The sequence below is a fragment of the Theropithecus gelada genome, chromosome 2 (genome assembly GCF_003255815.1).
Source record: "Theropithecus gelada isolate Dixy chromosome 2, Tgel_1.0, whole genome shotgun sequence".
NCBI classification, from domain to species: domain Eukaryota; kingdom Metazoa; phylum Chordata; class Mammalia; order Primates; family Cercopithecidae; genus Theropithecus; species Theropithecus gelada.
The window spans coordinates 63,488,993-63,506,115 of record NC_037669.1 but is presented as its reverse complement, the minus strand read 5'-3'; the positions used below and the strand labels follow the sequence as shown (position 1 = coordinate 63,506,115).

The window sequence follows — 17,123 nt, the reverse complement described above, 5'->3', positions numbered from 1 at the left end:
TAGACTGTTCCACATGGCAAGAAATAGAGACCAGCTGAGGTCATCTCGGTTAATGGGGATTCATTTAAAAGCTACATGGAAAGAAATGAGGAGCAGGTAGGAAGGTCAAATGAAGAACCGGAACATCGTTCATCACTGCTCTGGGCACTCGAGCACAGGAGCTCTAGCCAACCATCAACAACCACTCTGCTGATCCAGTCCTGGCTTGAATAGTCTCTCATGCTTATGCCTCAGTTCCTCCCATTTCCTTTACTTCCAGTTTCCTACCTGGCTGCCAGCTAATTTGGATCTCCTCTCTCTAATTTACAGCATCTATTTTCTCTTAGCTTCTATTGTCTCACTGTTCCTGCTACTGCATGTTCTCTACTTTTGCCTGCTCTGTGTATATCTATTATTGTTCTGCCACCCGCCATGTTTCATATGCAAACTCTATGAGAGGAATTGACCAGGTCTATCAGTCACTATAGAGTACAGAGATTCTGCCCTCATAGATACTCACCAAGACAGTGTCTGTGGTTCTGGTGCTCATGAATGGGGGCTTACATGGGTTCCAAGTGGCAGGATAATGTGATTGATAAAATAAATGGACTCCCATGAATAAAGAGAAGCTCTGAAATGGAGTTGTGGACATGAGGGACTACAAGCGCTATGTCCTGTCAGGTGTTGCCTTTATTAGTCTGTCAGAATATTTACTAAAAAAAAAAAAAAAAAAAAGCAAAGCATTTTTCTTGAGAAAAAACAAATAAATTCCATTGATTTTTCAATACAAGTCTCTTGCAATCAGGAGATCTGTTGATCTAAATTCAAGTACAGATTCATTTTAATTTGCTAAGTGTATGTGATTGTTTATCATTTTTAGTATCTGCAGAGTACGGGGGAATATTACGTATTTCTATTTTGCTATTTTAGCAATTTTAGATTTGAAATGTATTTTATAGAATCTGATCTTTGTGAGAGTTAACAGTTCATTTTTTCATGTGAGGAAAAATGCCCACATGTCACTACCAATGAAGATGTATGCCTAAAAAAATGATGGGAGGTCTTGTATACTTTTTTAAAGAAATACTCTATGCCTTAAAGCATATGCTATTTCACAATAATTCCATTACACATGTCTTACAAAAACTTGTTTAAAATGTTGTGAAAGGAAAACATATCTAGTCTTGAAATAAATAGTTAATAAGTTAATTTGTGCTGAGTTTAAAAATTCATATCAAAACTACATTTTAGTGTGTATCATAAAATCTTCTAAACTGTTTTATTATAATTTATGAATGATCAAAGAAAATACATAAATATGTAAAGCTTGTTTTATATTTCTATCTGAAAACTTGAACTATTTATCTGAATATCTTTAACTGGGGTCATTTTTCTAATTGGCATTCCAAATAAAAGTGTTTTTAATACATCATTAAACAGAATAAATATCCATATTTGTCTCTATGGAAGAAATGTGAAGTAATCAATAAATATTATAGTAGCTTAATAAAATATTTTTGCAAATACTCAATGATTGATCACATTCTGCCCAAGTCAATTCCAGAAGAACTACAGAATGGGGAGGGATTTGGATATATCGTCATGTTCCGGCCAGTGGGCTCGACAACCTGGACCAAGGAGAAAGTAGCATCTGTGGAATCATCAAGGTTTGTCTACAGAAATGAAAGTATCATCCCACTCTCTCCATTTGAAGTCAAAGTGGGTGTGTATAATAATGAAGGAGAAGGATCCCTGAGTACTGTGACCATTGTCTACTCTGGGGAAGATGGTAAGTTGTCCTCAGCTCTGGTTTTCTTTGAGACTCTATGCATAGTTTGTATTCCCTTGTTCCATTTTCAATGAACCACTCTGCTAAAGATGGCTATGTCTTTCTCTGGATGGTAGAACCTCAACTGGCCCCAAGGGGAACTTCTGTCCAGAGTTTTTCTGCTTCTGAAATGGAGGTTTCATGGAATGCTATTGCCTGGAATAGAAACACTGGAAGAGTGCTGGGCTATGAGGTAATCAATGGATTTCACAATAGCTCCTATTCAACAGTCCTATCCTACTAGCCTGTTGTTAGCATATGATAATGTGTGTCTAAAGCTGAAGCAGGGAATGAAGTTGAGACAGGGTAGGTGAGCCCCCAAATTGGGGCCTAGCCTGGGATGTTTCTTGTCCTTGCTCAAGACAGAATTCAAGAGTGAGCCAGTGGTTAAAACAAAACAAAACAAAACAAAACAAAACAAAAAAACCAGCTTTATTGAGGCAGCAGTGTTATAGCTTCAAAATTGCTTCTGCAGAGCAGGGCTACCCCACAGGCAGTATTCTAAGAGAGTAGCAGCTTGGAAGCAGTTCTACAGTCATATTTATACCCACTTTTAAATTAATTGCAAATTAATGGGTGAGTTACTCAGATTTCTAGAGTGAGTTACTCTAGAAATGAATGGGTGAGTTACTCAAATTTCTAGAAAAAGGGTGATAACTTCCAGACCGTTGCCATGGAAAGGGGTGGTAACTTCCAGGTGTTGCCATGGCAGTGGTAAACTGACATGGAACTGGTGCCTGTGTCTTATGAAGGGGTGCTTTAGCCTCTTCCCTGTTTCAGCCAGTCTTCAATCTTGTCCACAGTAAAGTCCTGCCTCCTCCCTCAAAGTAAGGGAGATCTTTTTAGGTAATTCAAAGCAAACAAATTAACAAATAGTAGCCATTTTTAAAGGCATACCAATTCAGTACAAGTAAGATAACTAAGCTCTAGAGATCTGCCGTACAGCTGTGCACAGAGTCAACAATAATGCATTGTACACTTAAAATTTTTCAAGAGGACAGATCTCATATTAACTGTTCTTACCACAACAACATTTTTCAAAAGTGATCAGGTGATTATATGATTAATTATTCAAATTGCAGTCATTTTTTTTTTCATTGGTAAGAGGTAAAGTCTGTTCCTCAATCATCTTACACCATGGAAGAATTTCATTGAGAAACCTGCTCTGCAAATTGCAGTATAACTTGAAAAGATGTAATCATCTCAGAAGAAAAAAAATACCTAGATTGTCTTGAGTCTGCTACTTTTAGTCTATGAAGAGTAAGGCAAATTACATTTGTAGGCCGTCATCTCACAAAGTCAAGAGATAAGAACATTTTAAAGGAAGCTTGTTCATCACTCAATCTTTTTCAACTTGCAAATTCAGTGATTCACAAAATGGGTAATATAATTTATTTAGTTTTGGAGTTATAATAAATGTATAATCCTAAACATTCTTAATTTTGTCTTTGTATGTATGTATGTGTGTGTGTGTATATATATATACATATATATACCTATAATCCTCTGATTCCAGCAGAAAGTTCTGCTCTCAGGTGTCTTTTCCACTCCATGCCAAGAATGCCGTACCTCTTATCTGAGCCCTAGTCACTTCTCAAATTTCATCCCTAGTCTCCTCTTCCTTCTGAGCTCTACTCTCGTCAATTCCTGATGTATTTTGTCAAATTCTTGTAGCATATTTTTTTCTATATCACTTCTTTGTAATGCATTCTATGACTTATTTTCACATATACTGTGGATTGTAACCTCTTAGCTACATGATAAGGGATTGAAAATAGGCACTTAATTTATTCTCTCTTTTTTTTTTTTCGATGTACCTAAAATATTGCTAATGCAAAGGTAGGGCTCAGTATAAATTGAATTATTAATTAATCTGTGATTCAAATAACTCTGAAAAGAAATGCCAATAGCAAGACATTATAATCAAAGTCTTTGACTGATTATATACAAATGTGTTTTTGTCTGACTTGTTATACGTCATTTGCTAAAGCTGGTAACCTTTAGATAGCTCATAAAATACTTTCTTTTGGTAATCTAAAAAATCAGGTTCTCTAATTTCCATTGTGAATTTGCATTCATGACTTATTTCCTCATAAATATTAGAGAATAACAATTTTGTTGTATAACCATTTTAATTAGAAAACGTTTTCATCATCTATACTTCTGTCTTCTTCCCATATCCCTTGTGGTTATGGTTGATAGTTGTGGGTAAACAATGATTGGTAGTTATTGGGGAACAATAAAGTGCTTGTGTTTGGTTTTTAATTATCAGGTCTTATACTGGACAGATGACTCCAAAGAATCCATGATTGGTAAAATTAGAGTCAGTGGAAATGTCACAACCAAAAACATCACGGGGCTGAAAGCTAATACCATCTATTTTGCTTCTGTGAGAGCTTACAACACTGCTGGAACAGGGCCGTCAAGCCCCCCAGTCAATGTTACCACCAAAAAGTCCCGTAAGTATGCATACACTCCATAAAACAAGGTTCATCTGTGAAGAGAAACCTAATCCTTTGCTTGATGTTCATTGTATTCCCACACTTCATTTCTTTACTACTTGGTTACTTTGGTTAGTTGGTTTGTCCCTTAAATATGGATAGCGGTTGAAACCTTTTGGTAACAATCAAGGTAAATGTTTTGATCTTTCCGGAATTCCAAAAGAGGAATACTCCAAGTATATCAATGAAAGACACAAGAGTGTAATGTCTAAGACTGGCCCTGATGCCCTCCTAAATGCATTCAAAAACTGACCTCCCATCCTTAGAAGGTCAGGTAGTATTTATCTTTCAGTCTCAGTTGCCTACCTATAAAATGAGGAAAAAGTCATATTTATGTTCTCATAGGTTTTGTTCAAGATTGAAAGAGATTATTAATAATAAATGCCCAGTACGCACCTTAGTAAATGCTTAGTAAATGGTTTTTTGTTTTGTTTTGTTTGTCATTTGAGTCCGAGTATATTCAGATGTGATCCTGCAACTGTCAGATACCTAGATCTTTCCTTTTAGGATGCCTTATGACTACAGCTTACTTGGAAGTCCCTGAAATCTAAGAATGAACTTCTCTGCTTTGTATTATATCCCTTGATAATCAGCCAGGTGATTTCACATAATCAGAATCTACTAAATAAAAGATGAATGTTTTTCATCTTTTGGTGATTGTTGCTGCCTTTGTTTTCTGACTGAGTCTGGTAATGCACAAATATTCCATAATATGAGGCATAGCAATACATTGGGGAAGGTCTGATCAGATATGACTTAGTTGTTCCTGCAAGATGATTTTTTGAGGTTGAATAATATTTACATATCTCTTATATATTATTAATGGACACAAATTATTCACAGAATCAGGTTTTTTAAAACACATTTTTTTGCTCTCTGAATCCTGATGAATGAAAGATAACAAATATAGTTGCTGAATTTTGAGAAAGACTAAGACATATTCACTGCCACTTACAAAAATCTAGTTTACCTATACATGCCGTATTCTAATTACACCACCATATTTGGAAAGAAGAGGTGGTTGAGAAGAGTTTGAAAATAAAGCTATATTAAAGTTATTCCCTTTATGTGTATATTTGTCATGTACAAAAGAAGTTAGGAATCATCTCAGAGACTAGGCCCTTGATCAAATAGATTATCCAGTTATTTCCACATAACCAGATCAACGGTCAGAGATTCATGTTCCAATTCTGGGTACATCATTGACTCATGACTTGAAATAGGACAAGGCATTCCATTTTTCTGCTTTCATGTTCTTACCTATTAAATAGAAATTATCTCTGTCCTCACTGCCTTCCCAAATTATCCATGAGGCACAAACAAGGTACTGATTCTGGAAGTATCTTACAAAATACGAAGTGCTGTGGAACTGCAAAAGCCTGTGGAGCAAAAATTTTTAGCCAACTTTCCTCCAATCCACCCAGTTTTAGACAGGCTGGGCTGTGAGTTATTTTCAAGAATGGATTAGTTAACAGTGAAGTTCTATTCCTTTTCCTGTTTTACTCAGTGTTGACTAAACCGATGAAGTCATTGCCAGATAACTTGGATGTGTGATTTGCTTCTTTGGTCTTTCTGGAGTGGTTTAGCTTCTTTCAGCTAATCTGCAAATCTGGATGAAAATCTCTGATCAATCAGCAGTTTTAAGATTTCCGAGACATTTAGTTCTAGTTAACTGAGAGATGCCAAACTCACAGAAACTCTTGTGTGTAATTCAGTTTCTATCTCAAGCAAACCAAGAGTGATTAGAAATGTGTATGAAACATTTAAAAAAAAAAACAAAACCGATTGTATCACGGTAGACTGACAGACATTTTAGTGCAGTTATTGAGCCAAGACTCAGGTCAACTTTTATTATACATAATCCCATCAATCAACTTAAGGTGGATTGAAACTTGAACATTGAACTAATCATTTACCTCAGGAAGAGAGAGATACATCCATATGACATATATAATACATATATATGTGTTTTAAAATTCTTCTTGAGATTTTCTGTAATGTATATATACATATAGTCACATCTCACTACTAATTTTATATAAATACATAAAAGTGAGTAGCCCCACACTCCCTTGACCTCAAGGGCAGTCTTTGAAGCACCTTCTTCCCTGCTATTCTGAAGCACTGGGTGGATATGATTGCCCAGAGAGGGCACCGCCTTTCCCCAAGGTCACACAGCAATGAAGGGGGACAGATGGAGGAGAAGGGCCCTAGATGTGCAGGCAGCCCCACAGGGTCTCATTGGAGTCCTGAGGGGTCCAGGCCCAGCTACACAGGAGAACTGTTCCTCGCTGCTGGGCCAGTAGGTGCCCTCCGTCTGCCGTATCTCCCGAAGCTTCCGCACCAATAGTGCCAGCCCCACAGCCAGGAACAAGACGGCCAGGAATCAGAAGAACACGATGATAGCAGTGACGGCCCCCCTGAGACAGGGCTCCGCTGGAGCCGGAGCTGGTGGGTGTAGGCAAAACAATGCTACTCTCATTTGCAGAAGGGGTCGGTATTTGCGCCCAGGGGACCGGCCCAGCGCCAGGAGCAGCCCCAGGCCGAGCTGGGTGACGGGTTGACAGCGCCGAGGAAGGGGCTTCTGGCGCGCGCCTCTCCTACCGCCTACAGGGTGGGTCGTGGGCACCTGCGAAGGGGCACCTGGCCCAGGCGTCTTTGAAGTGGCTCTGTATATATTCTACATACATATCAGAAAATCTCAATAATAATTTTTTCTGTCTTCTGAAAATTTGCTGGTTTCATTGTCCATGCAACCTAAATTAAAAGTGTTAGTTTGTGCTAAATTATTCTATGTTTTTAAGCAGAAAAAATCCTTGTTTTTCACACTAAATTTGTTCAATTGGCCCAATTGATCCTACAAATGGGTTGGACTGAAATTCACATCAAATGCTAAAACGATTATTGGTTTGTCTGATAGTTAACACATGATCAATTTGTCAAAGAGTAGGAGATATAAATTTTCGAAAACAGTTTAATTAACAGTGAGTAATTTCACCCAAGATACAACGTTAGAATACCTCTGCTAAGGAAAAAGTGAAATAATAATCAGAAATTTTAAATGAAGATTAGTGTTTCTTCAAGTATTCAGCTTGCTTAACTAAATCAAACAAGAAAAACCTCTGTAATTCCTGATTTCTTCTATGGATATTCAGTTTTAATATCTCTTAAATTTGACTCTTACCAGCCTATATGCTTCAGTGACCCTATCAAAATAGCCAACAAGCACCTGAGAATAAGAAGAATATACAAGTCTCCATCCCTTTATATTTGAATACCTATCCAACCTCTCATTTTATTACTTTGAGGTTCTATATCACAGACATTGTGAAAGCAGAACAGACATTGTGAAAGCAGAATAACTTTTCTATTATTCTATTAATGACCTCAAACTCAATGTTTTAAAACAATACAAGTTGGTTATCATACATTTTTGGAGATGAGGAGTTAGAAAGAGGTTTGACTGGGTAGAAATCCAGATGTGCTCAAGGGCTACACTAGCTTTGGAAACTCCAAATGATAATTTGTTTCCTGTTTTCTGGATTTTGGAGACCACCCACATCCCTGGGCTTGTGACCCTCCTTGGGCTTGTGACCCCTTCTTCCATGTTCAATGCCAGCAACAGGAGGGTACCTTCACATCTCTGCCACTGACCCTCTGCTTCTGTCATCACAACTCCTCCAACTCTCACTCTCTTGCTTCCCTCTTTCCCTTGTAAGGACCCTCATGATGACATTGGAGCCACCTGAATCATCCAAGATTATTTCTTCACCTCCAGACTCTTACCTTAATCACATTTGCAAACTCCTTTTCCATATAAAGTAATGTGTCCACGGGTACTGGAGATTAGGATGTGATCATGTTTTGGGGGTTCCTTATTTTGCTTACCACAGTTTAAAAATATTGAGCACATCTATGTCCCCAGCCCTGTATTAAATTTATCATACTATATCTCACTTAGTAATTACAATAAGTCAAGGAGTTTGGTATTTTAATTTCTAGATAGGAGGACACAAATGCTTAGAAAGGTTTTGTCATGGCCACTGTTAGACTGATGAGCATGAAATCTCTTCATCCCGCTACCACTGTGCCCCTTTATCATCTTCCTCCCTAACCATCTGAAAAGTTTCTCTCTCTGACTCTCAAATCTTCCGTCTAAACCTCAAACTGCTTTGAAATTTTTCCTCCTAAAATGCCATCATACTTCTCTTCTCTTCATCAAATGTCATTGTCTCCTCTATTCCAGAGAATGAAGACTAAGAAAAAGGCAAGCAAGATCTTTCACAATGTGTCTCAAAACTCCTTTCTATATCATTCCTCTTCTAGCCCTGACATCCCAAACTTACTGATCTTCTAGAGTTTAACATTCACTTACCTGGCTTCATGAAATCTCTCAGCTTGTAGTGCTCCTGCCAGGCCTATATATGGTCAAATAGTCTTTTTTCCACTCTATAACTTCTCCCAAAGTTTCCCCTTTAATGTATTTGTGTTTTGCTAAGAGTTCCAATAACTCTGGCCATTGTGAAGCAGTGTTGGAAAAAGTTAGAATGGGACTTCAGAGAGAATTGTGGATACAGATCCCTGCTCAGCTATGTACTATCTGTGTGCCAGATCTAATTATTTGATAACTCTGAATGCATTTTCTCATCTGAAAAACAGAGATGAAGATACTTACCTCTAGCGATTTCTCTGAGAACTAAAGGATATAATGTACACCAAGGTGACCCAGAGGCTGTCATACATGAAGGCTCAGTGCATGGTAACATGTGTTATTATACTCCTCCGTTAGATGCAATTTCACTTTCTTTGCATTTTTTAAAGTAAGAAAACACAGCTACTTTCTTTCTCTTTATAAATTTGTTGCAGAAATTTTCTTTTTTTAAGGGTCACAAAAGGACATCCAAAGCATGTATGAGAAACAGCTTTAATGAAACATTGATGATAACCATGATTCCAGGTGCTACTCCTGTATGTAACTTTGATTTTCCATGTCCTTGAGATGACATCAAGATTACCTCTCAATAGTGGTAACTGAAAACATTCTGCATTCATCACACATTCAAACTGTCCCTGTCTAGATTTGTAATCTGATCTGATCTTCCACTGGAAAGTCTGAAATAGCAGACCTCACATTTACCAAAATCTCTGCCTGTTCTAATTGGCTAAACTAAAGAGAAGACAGACATGTTTTCTTTGTTTGTTTTTTTTTTGCATGATCATTCAGTCATCTACTCAAGAGATAGTGCCTCCCATGAGCCGTGCCCAGAGTTAGGTGCTGAGGGCCTAAGAGTCATCAAACCAAGCAAGATCTTTGCCAACCGGCAATTTCTCTTTTAGAAGAGAGGCAACCTAAAACAAGAAAAAAAGACAAATGAATAAAATAATCATAAATTATGAAAAGTACAGTGAAGAAAATAAAAGAGAAACTAAGATGTACATAAGAAGGAGCATCTATATGGGATAGGCTATGTATTTTGATACAAAATTAAAGATAAAGAGAACAAAAGAACTTCCAAACAGAAGGAATACCATATGCCAAACTTCTTAAGTATTATTGTTACTGTTGATGATGATGATGCTAGTGTCATTGTTCTTTTAAACAAATATCAGTGATTCATCTGTAAGTACCAAAGCCTAGTGGAAATAATGGATTTCCAAAAGAAACTGAGAGGTACTGCAAATATACTGTGATCCACACAGACATTACCTAAATGGAATTTAGATTTACAAGGAAAGAAAGAAAAATATTTACATCAATTCCAAGAAGAAAAGAAAAGTGCAACAAACAAAACACTACTTATATAGAAAGAAGTAGTCAGACGCAGTAACTAAAAGTGTTTGCAAATTTTGGCTCAATTTGTTCCTTGACGTTGACTGACTAGCACTTTGTACTAGATTCTTTCTTGCTGCAAATATGCAATCAATCCATATTTACACATAAAGGAAGCATTAAGCTTTTATTTTATCTTGCACTTATGTTGTTTCTCTTTTGCCCAAATGTCAACCCCATACTGTTACTTAGAAGTGTAACATAAGAAGTTGTTTTTGAATTGAGTTCACAGTGTGAACTACAGTTGAATATAAATGCCATCTCAAGAAAAACTGATTACAAGGAAACCATTAGAGGTGTGACGGGCTAGTTTAATGTTGCTCTGTCATTTGATTAATAGAAAATCATTTAGTCTTTGGAAATTGCCTGGAAAGATTTTAAAAATTAGAAAAGTGTTTATTTGCTGAGTTTACCATTGACAGACTTGGTACAAACATCATGACATGTGTTTTGTGCTATCCATGTGACAGTGTTTTGGTTTGTCAAGGTGATAGAAATTTTAATTTTATCATAGATATTTGCAACCCAGTTTAATCAGCTACATCAAACCAGAACTGTAAACAGTGCTTATATTAAGGTAATGGCCTTCTAAAGCAGCTTTCAGAAGTTTTATTTTTCAAAATCAGACATAAAGGATTGACATTGGAGAAACATCCATTGATAAAAATAAGAAAGGATGTAGACTAAGAGATATTCTAAGATAATTATCTGAGACTCTCCTATTTTATCTCCCTTTCTAAAAACATATAAAGAATCCAAGTAAGAGCAATATTATTAAGGGGAAAACTTGAATATACACTAATTTGTATCTAAGAAGTGAATCATTTGCAAACTTCAGAATTGTATTATTAGCAGCAAACCACTTCGAACACAATTGAAAAATTGATTATGTCATAACACCACAGTGGAGAACTGCTACTCTCAGAAAAGAGAATTAACACTTTCAGAGTTTTTTAATATATACCACTAACCAAATGAGGAATGTTTCACATTTTATTTCATATCTCATCAACTAGGACTTACTCGTTTCATTTTATAATGGGAAAATCCAGCTCTTGGAAGAGATTGGATACAAATTCAAGTCCCTCTGACATCAAAGCGCAACTCTTTTCATCTCCCAGAGAGCAAGAGAAGTAAAACATTCTAAATAATCCATATAATTGGCTATTCATACCAAGGTACTCACTCAGAATGCAACTCTTCTCATTTTATGGCCACAAAAAGTTGTGCTTCTGCTTTGGTAGATGAGGACACAAATGCAAACATGTCAATGACAAAGTCATTGCCAACATCACAAACCGCTCCTTTACATAGCTGGAAGAAATCAGTTCTGTCTCCTAGCCTGTTGATTTTTCCAATGGATTTATAGTGTTGAAAACAATACTTTTCCTAAAACAAACAAAACATACAGAAATACATAAAACATTCAGAATCCACATTGCCAATGACACTGAAGTGGTGAATTTGTATTTTCTCTTTATTGATTGTATAATGGTAATGTTAGTGCTGACTTTTAAAGAACAGAGATAAAAAGAAAAGTATCGAGAGTATACTAGAGATTAAAATTGCAATATCCTGTGAGAATTTTGATATTGTATCTTTTATAGCTGAGAAAAAGATTTTAAAAGGCACTGGAGGATAAGTTGAGGAAAGATAGTTACAAAATAATTATTGCTGTCTTTCAGACCTTTAGAAATAAATATGTTGATAAACATTATAATTGACAAATACATTGCACATTGACAAGCAATGTACTGAATGCTTACTAAGCTAAAAGCTTTCAGGCCTTTAATTATGGGTTTATATTGTCAAGAAATGTACCAGGACATGGTCAATCCAATTGGCCTGTCCATCTTATAAATAGGTATGGATTGCTATGAGTCTGACCATGGCAATTGGCCTTGATCATAGGACAACATAATGAATGGATTGGCTGTATCGTGTCACCTACGGATCTGCCCAGAGCCCAGTGCATAATCAATACAGCCTGAGAAGATCACCACAGGACCCTGAGCAGTTTTCCTTAGCCATCTTATTGTACAGTCATTTATTCATCACATATGAATTGGATGTCTTCTATGTGCCAGGCACTGTGCTAGGGGTTAGTAATACAGAGTTGAACAAGGCACTTGCCCTCAAGAAATTTAAAGAAATATATAACCAAGAATAAATATAATCCAATGTGATAAACCTATAATAAAATATGAACTGAGCTGGGGCATAAGCATACAGGGAAACATTTCTCTATCATATCCCAACTGTACTGTAAGTGGCTGAGTGAACAATAGTGATATCCCAGTGGAATTGGGGTGGAAAGAGAATGTATGGTAATATATTTGAGACACCTGGATTCAGCAATATGTGAATCTTCCAGTGACACATAGGAGATTAAACAGCAGTTGAGTCAAAACTCCGAAAGCAATAGTTTCCATTTCTATCAGTGTTATAATGAATTAAATATTATGCTCATTCAGTCTCACAAATTCAAAAAAGATGTCAAAAACATCTTGTTGGGCAGTTTTATCTTTGTTTCCGCTTTCCAGATGAATTATTTTAAATCTCTCATTTCTTAAATCTAGTCACGTGGACTCAGATAAGCAGCAAGTTGTTCTGGAGAAACACTAGACTGGAAAGCAATAGGCCAAGATTCATTAGCTGCATGCTTTTGGATAAGTGACTTCCCAACCTGGATTCTAGTTTTCTTGTATGTAAAATTCTCTATTGGACTACATCCATTAGTTTAGAAGCCGGATTCTAAACCTTTCATCTCTTATCTCCCACCATCTCTCACCCAGACAACATTAATTTCAGTAAACTAAAAGCCTCAGTTTGGATTTAAAGCTGATACCCTTTGGGATGATCAATCAGTTTGTGATGACTTTTCCCTTTTCTGGGTTCCCAAAAGCTCCATTTACTTTAAATGGCATGCATCTTTCACATTGTCCGGACACAGTTGATTAAGCTAAGATAGACATATGACCAAATGAAGTTAATCATCAGCTTTCTCAGGGGAATTCTAACTTGGACTATCTCTGAACAGAGGAGGTTTTAAATTTCAGGTGTGGTGAACAGTCATGATTTCCGCCATGTACAGTGAGAATGACAAAGAGGTGCTCTCTGGCAAGATGAGCATGCAGCAGACCCTGCTTCCTTAAGCAGAGTGAAGACCGTGGCTTTGTGACAATGTTTTCTCTCCTCAGACTCTGCTGCAATCTGCCATGAGTTATAAGAAATATCCTTGAAAATTTACTGCAAATATTTTGCCTAAAATATCTTGAGTTAGTTGTGTTACAATTAGAAACCTAACTAATACAATGTTAAAAAGTAAAGAATTTTAGAAATGAACATCTCTGTGTTGACATACATAAAATGCTTGCAACTTGAATTTGCTTAACATGTTCATTGATTGATGGCCAAATGGAATCGTAGATAAAGAGACCGTCTGTCTGTTTATATATGATAAAGTAAACAAACTCAACAGCAATGATTAATAAATTAATACTGGACATGCAGCAAGCCATTATTAATTCATAAGTCTGTCACAAAGGCATTCCCAAATGACCAGATTTGAATAAATTTGCTTACTGTGATTAGAATTAATATATTTCAAATGACACTGAAAACATTTTAGCCTCTTCTGTGCAAATCATCGAAGACTTATTTTTTCTTTTCATGTTGATACATCATACAGTGACCATGAACTAATTAACATTCATCTGAATCTTTGATTATCTCTTTAAAGCTCCAAGCCAACCACCAGCAAACATTGCCTGGAAGCTGACAAACTCTAAATTATGCTTGAACTGGGAGCATGTAAAAACCATGGAAAATGAGTCTGAAGTTTTGGGGTACAAGGTAAGTATTTAGTTTTTCCTTTAATCATATCAATTAAGTTACTAAGGAATGAAACGTGTGATGCCCAAATAGAAAACAAATTGGCTGCATATGGAAACATTGGAATCTTTTTCAAAATTATTTTGAAAATACCATTGCTGCTTTCTAATTTTCTGTTGAAAAGGTTTTATATTCTGAGGTCCAGTAATGTATTAGGGAACATCAAAAAATCAAATTCCATAGGATATAACATTTTTTTCTTCAAGTGACACCCCTTGCCATAATAAGATGATGGCTTATGGAGGTAGTAGATGTGATTAGAATGAGATCAAAAAATGTATCTAAATAGAGTTTTTAGAACTTAGGCTGCAGTATGATGTGATCTTTTAACAATATAAAAGGCATGTAACAAGAGTACAATCAAGTACCCAGAACAAATCATTACCATCAGTGACAATGGACATCATCTCTTGGCAGATATATATTCAACATTTGAAATGGGTCCAAACTGAACAGTGACTTTCCACAGCAAGCTCCAATGATAATAGCCTCAAGCTATTTAACTAATAGAGATAAATCTACTCTCCTTCTAGAGGCATTGGCCAAAAAAATCCTCTTTTTCTTAACAGGAGCAATGGAATATAAGGGAAAGACATCACCTGGATATTTCCATCTGAGGAGTACAACATTTACGATGATGTATCTTTTGTCTTACAGTGTTCCAGAACAGTTGTGTGAACCTTAGAAAAGCAACATGTCCATGTTAACTTGATACTTCATTTTATTCAGATTCTGTACCGGCAAAACAGACAGAGTAAAACTCATATTTTGGAAACAAACAATACATCAGCTGAGCTTCTGGTTCCATTTGAAGAAGACTACTTAATTGAGATAAGAACAGTCAGTGATGGTGGAGATGGAAGCAGCAGTGAGGAAATTAGGATTCCAAAAATGTCAAGTAAGTTGAGTCACCATTGCTATAGTAGATTCTGAACCTAGACAGTTGCAGCATGAAATTCAGCTCCATGAAATCTTCCAGTTATGGTTTAAATGTTGGGTGATAAGATAAATTTTTAATTGTGAGCAAAAGGTGATGAGCCAGTTTTTTTAAGTTATTCTCCAAAATTGTAACATGCTTATACATTATAAATGGTTTTATATTTCCTCATTTGAAAACCAAAATAGAGAACAGGAAAAAAAAACTTGTGTCATTAGAGCATAATTCTATCACTCATTCTATTGTCACAAAAATCAAAAAGATTTTTCATAGATTCTTCTAGATCTTTTTCAGCAGGGATGGCATATATGAAGCGCATGTAAATATACACCATTTCCCATGTTCATGGCAGACATCACTAATCAAGTGTGGCGTTCTTAAGGAGCTGAGTCACAACTTTCAAGTCCTCCTCAAAACAATTTTCTAAGCCAACCAACACCAGTCAGTCTGACTTAGCATGCAATAAGAATGTATCATTTTTGCATTAGAAGAATCACTTACTCATCTGCCTGAAGCTGTGATTGAGTGAAAGTCATTAGCATCCGATGTTGGCCAATCCTTTAGGCAGACTTTGCCAATTTAGGGATTTTTCTTTTGCATTTTTATACTTAAATCAGACATCCTTGGACAAAGACATGGTAAGGCACTTTCTAAAATTAAATATAATGTGAATGAGACAAGTATAATAAAATACGTTACTAAAAGATAAATGATAGTATGAATTTTGGGTTCTGAAAAATTAATCTAGCAGGCAATACTTTATCTCAAAATATTTTTGTCTTATTTTTATATTTTGCAGGTTTGAGTTCCAGAGGAATTCAAGTCTTAAAACCTAGCATCCATTTTCTGTCCATTGTCATTGTGATTTTTTACTGTTTTGCTATTCAGCCACTTATCCGATGAATAAAACCATAAATCTTTGAGAGTTTTTTGAAAGCAAATCATTCTGTAAATATGCTCTCCAGCCTCTGACACAAGACGCGTTCTTAATACAGACTTGTTTGCAAAGAAAAAAAAATGTATATTATTAAAATCTTGTAAATATCTATGGTACATTAATAAAACAATTTTAAACACTTTTGAATTTTAAAGTTCGCACATGATTACATGCATTCCTAGGTGCAACATTAATCTGGGGGGTTGTGACTGCTGTGTCTTTTAAGTGACTTATATGGAGAGTATAAATAACTCCCCGCAATGATGGTGATAATGAATACAAATTTGCCTCATAGTTACCATAGCTCACATGCACATTTTCATGTACTCCAGACAATCACTTCAGTATTTGAAATTTTCACCCTACTTCAAAATAAAATACAATTATTTGTTTATAGTTGGGATTCTTTAAAAATATAAACTATTCCAAAGCACGGTGTGCTTTTATCTCTGAATCAAGTTGGAATAAGAAATCTTTTTACTCAATAATATTTCAATATACATGCTGTTCTTCTCAGCTCACTTTTCAGACGGTTCAGTCATAATAAAGGCAGAAAAGGTATTTTATGGCAAAGAAAAATAAATGATGGAAAGTGAGCACCCACCTAAAATAATCTTCTAACAACTTGGTGTATATTAAGCAGTTGCTCATGGCAAAGTTTAACATTTGAACTGTTGCATGAACAAATCTCAGGTAATTATTACAAGTTGATTGCAATGTATGTGGCCTTATTTTTAGAATAAAACAATGTGGGAACAGAATTATTTGATCAAGTTTTCTACACTTTGGTCAAAATATTATTTTTTGCCAATTTTCTCGGCAGCTATGAAAATAATTCTACATGAACTAGGGTTTAGAAAGATTTTGCGGGTTGACTTTTCTCTAGGGTGAGCCTGTTTCAGTCAGTGGCCTCACTTCTTAGGATTGTATAGTCTGGAGAAAGTAGTCTGGGAGAAGGTAAGGTTAGTGACCTGGCCCGTAGAATGCTATATAACCATCCCTTTCCTCTGCAAACAGCCTTGAGAGGTCAGTTCCTGCTGTCAGCCTTCTCTGGCTCCCAGCCAATCAGGTTTGTTGTCCTATAGAGCTGAATGTAAGAAACACTCATGTGAGTTTTATCTTCTTAACATGGTGCAACCTCTTAATTATGTTGAGAATATCTGAGCTATTCTCACAATCCTCAAATCATACAATCCTCAATACGGGATTGTGTCTTT

The 17,123-nt window shown here is 36.0% G+C and overlaps 1 protein-coding gene across 11 annotated transcripts in view; it reads left to right on the top strand.

The window, feature by feature from the left end:
- CNTN6 (contactin 6) overlaps window positions 1-16,015 on the top strand; it is a 303,195-nt gene extending 287,180 nt beyond the window's left edge. For all 11 annotated transcript variants that reach the window (XM_025375846.1, XM_025375841.1, XM_025375842.1 and 8 more), the window contains 6 exons: window positions 1,534-1,768; window positions 1,885-2,000; window positions 4,080-4,266; window positions 13,881-13,993; window positions 14,762-14,930; window positions 15,769-16,015. In XM_025375846.1, coding sequence (XP_025231631.1) covers window positions 1,534-1,768; window positions 1,885-2,000; window positions 4,080-4,266; window positions 13,881-13,993; window positions 14,762-14,930; window positions 15,769-15,872 — 924 coding nt within the window. In that variant the 3' untranslated portion in view covers window positions 15,873-16,015. The remainder of the gene's footprint in view (window positions 1-1,533; window positions 1,769-1,884; window positions 2,001-4,079; window positions 4,267-13,880; window positions 13,994-14,761; window positions 14,931-15,768) is intronic.
- Window positions 16,016-17,123: the final 1,108 nt, after the last annotated feature.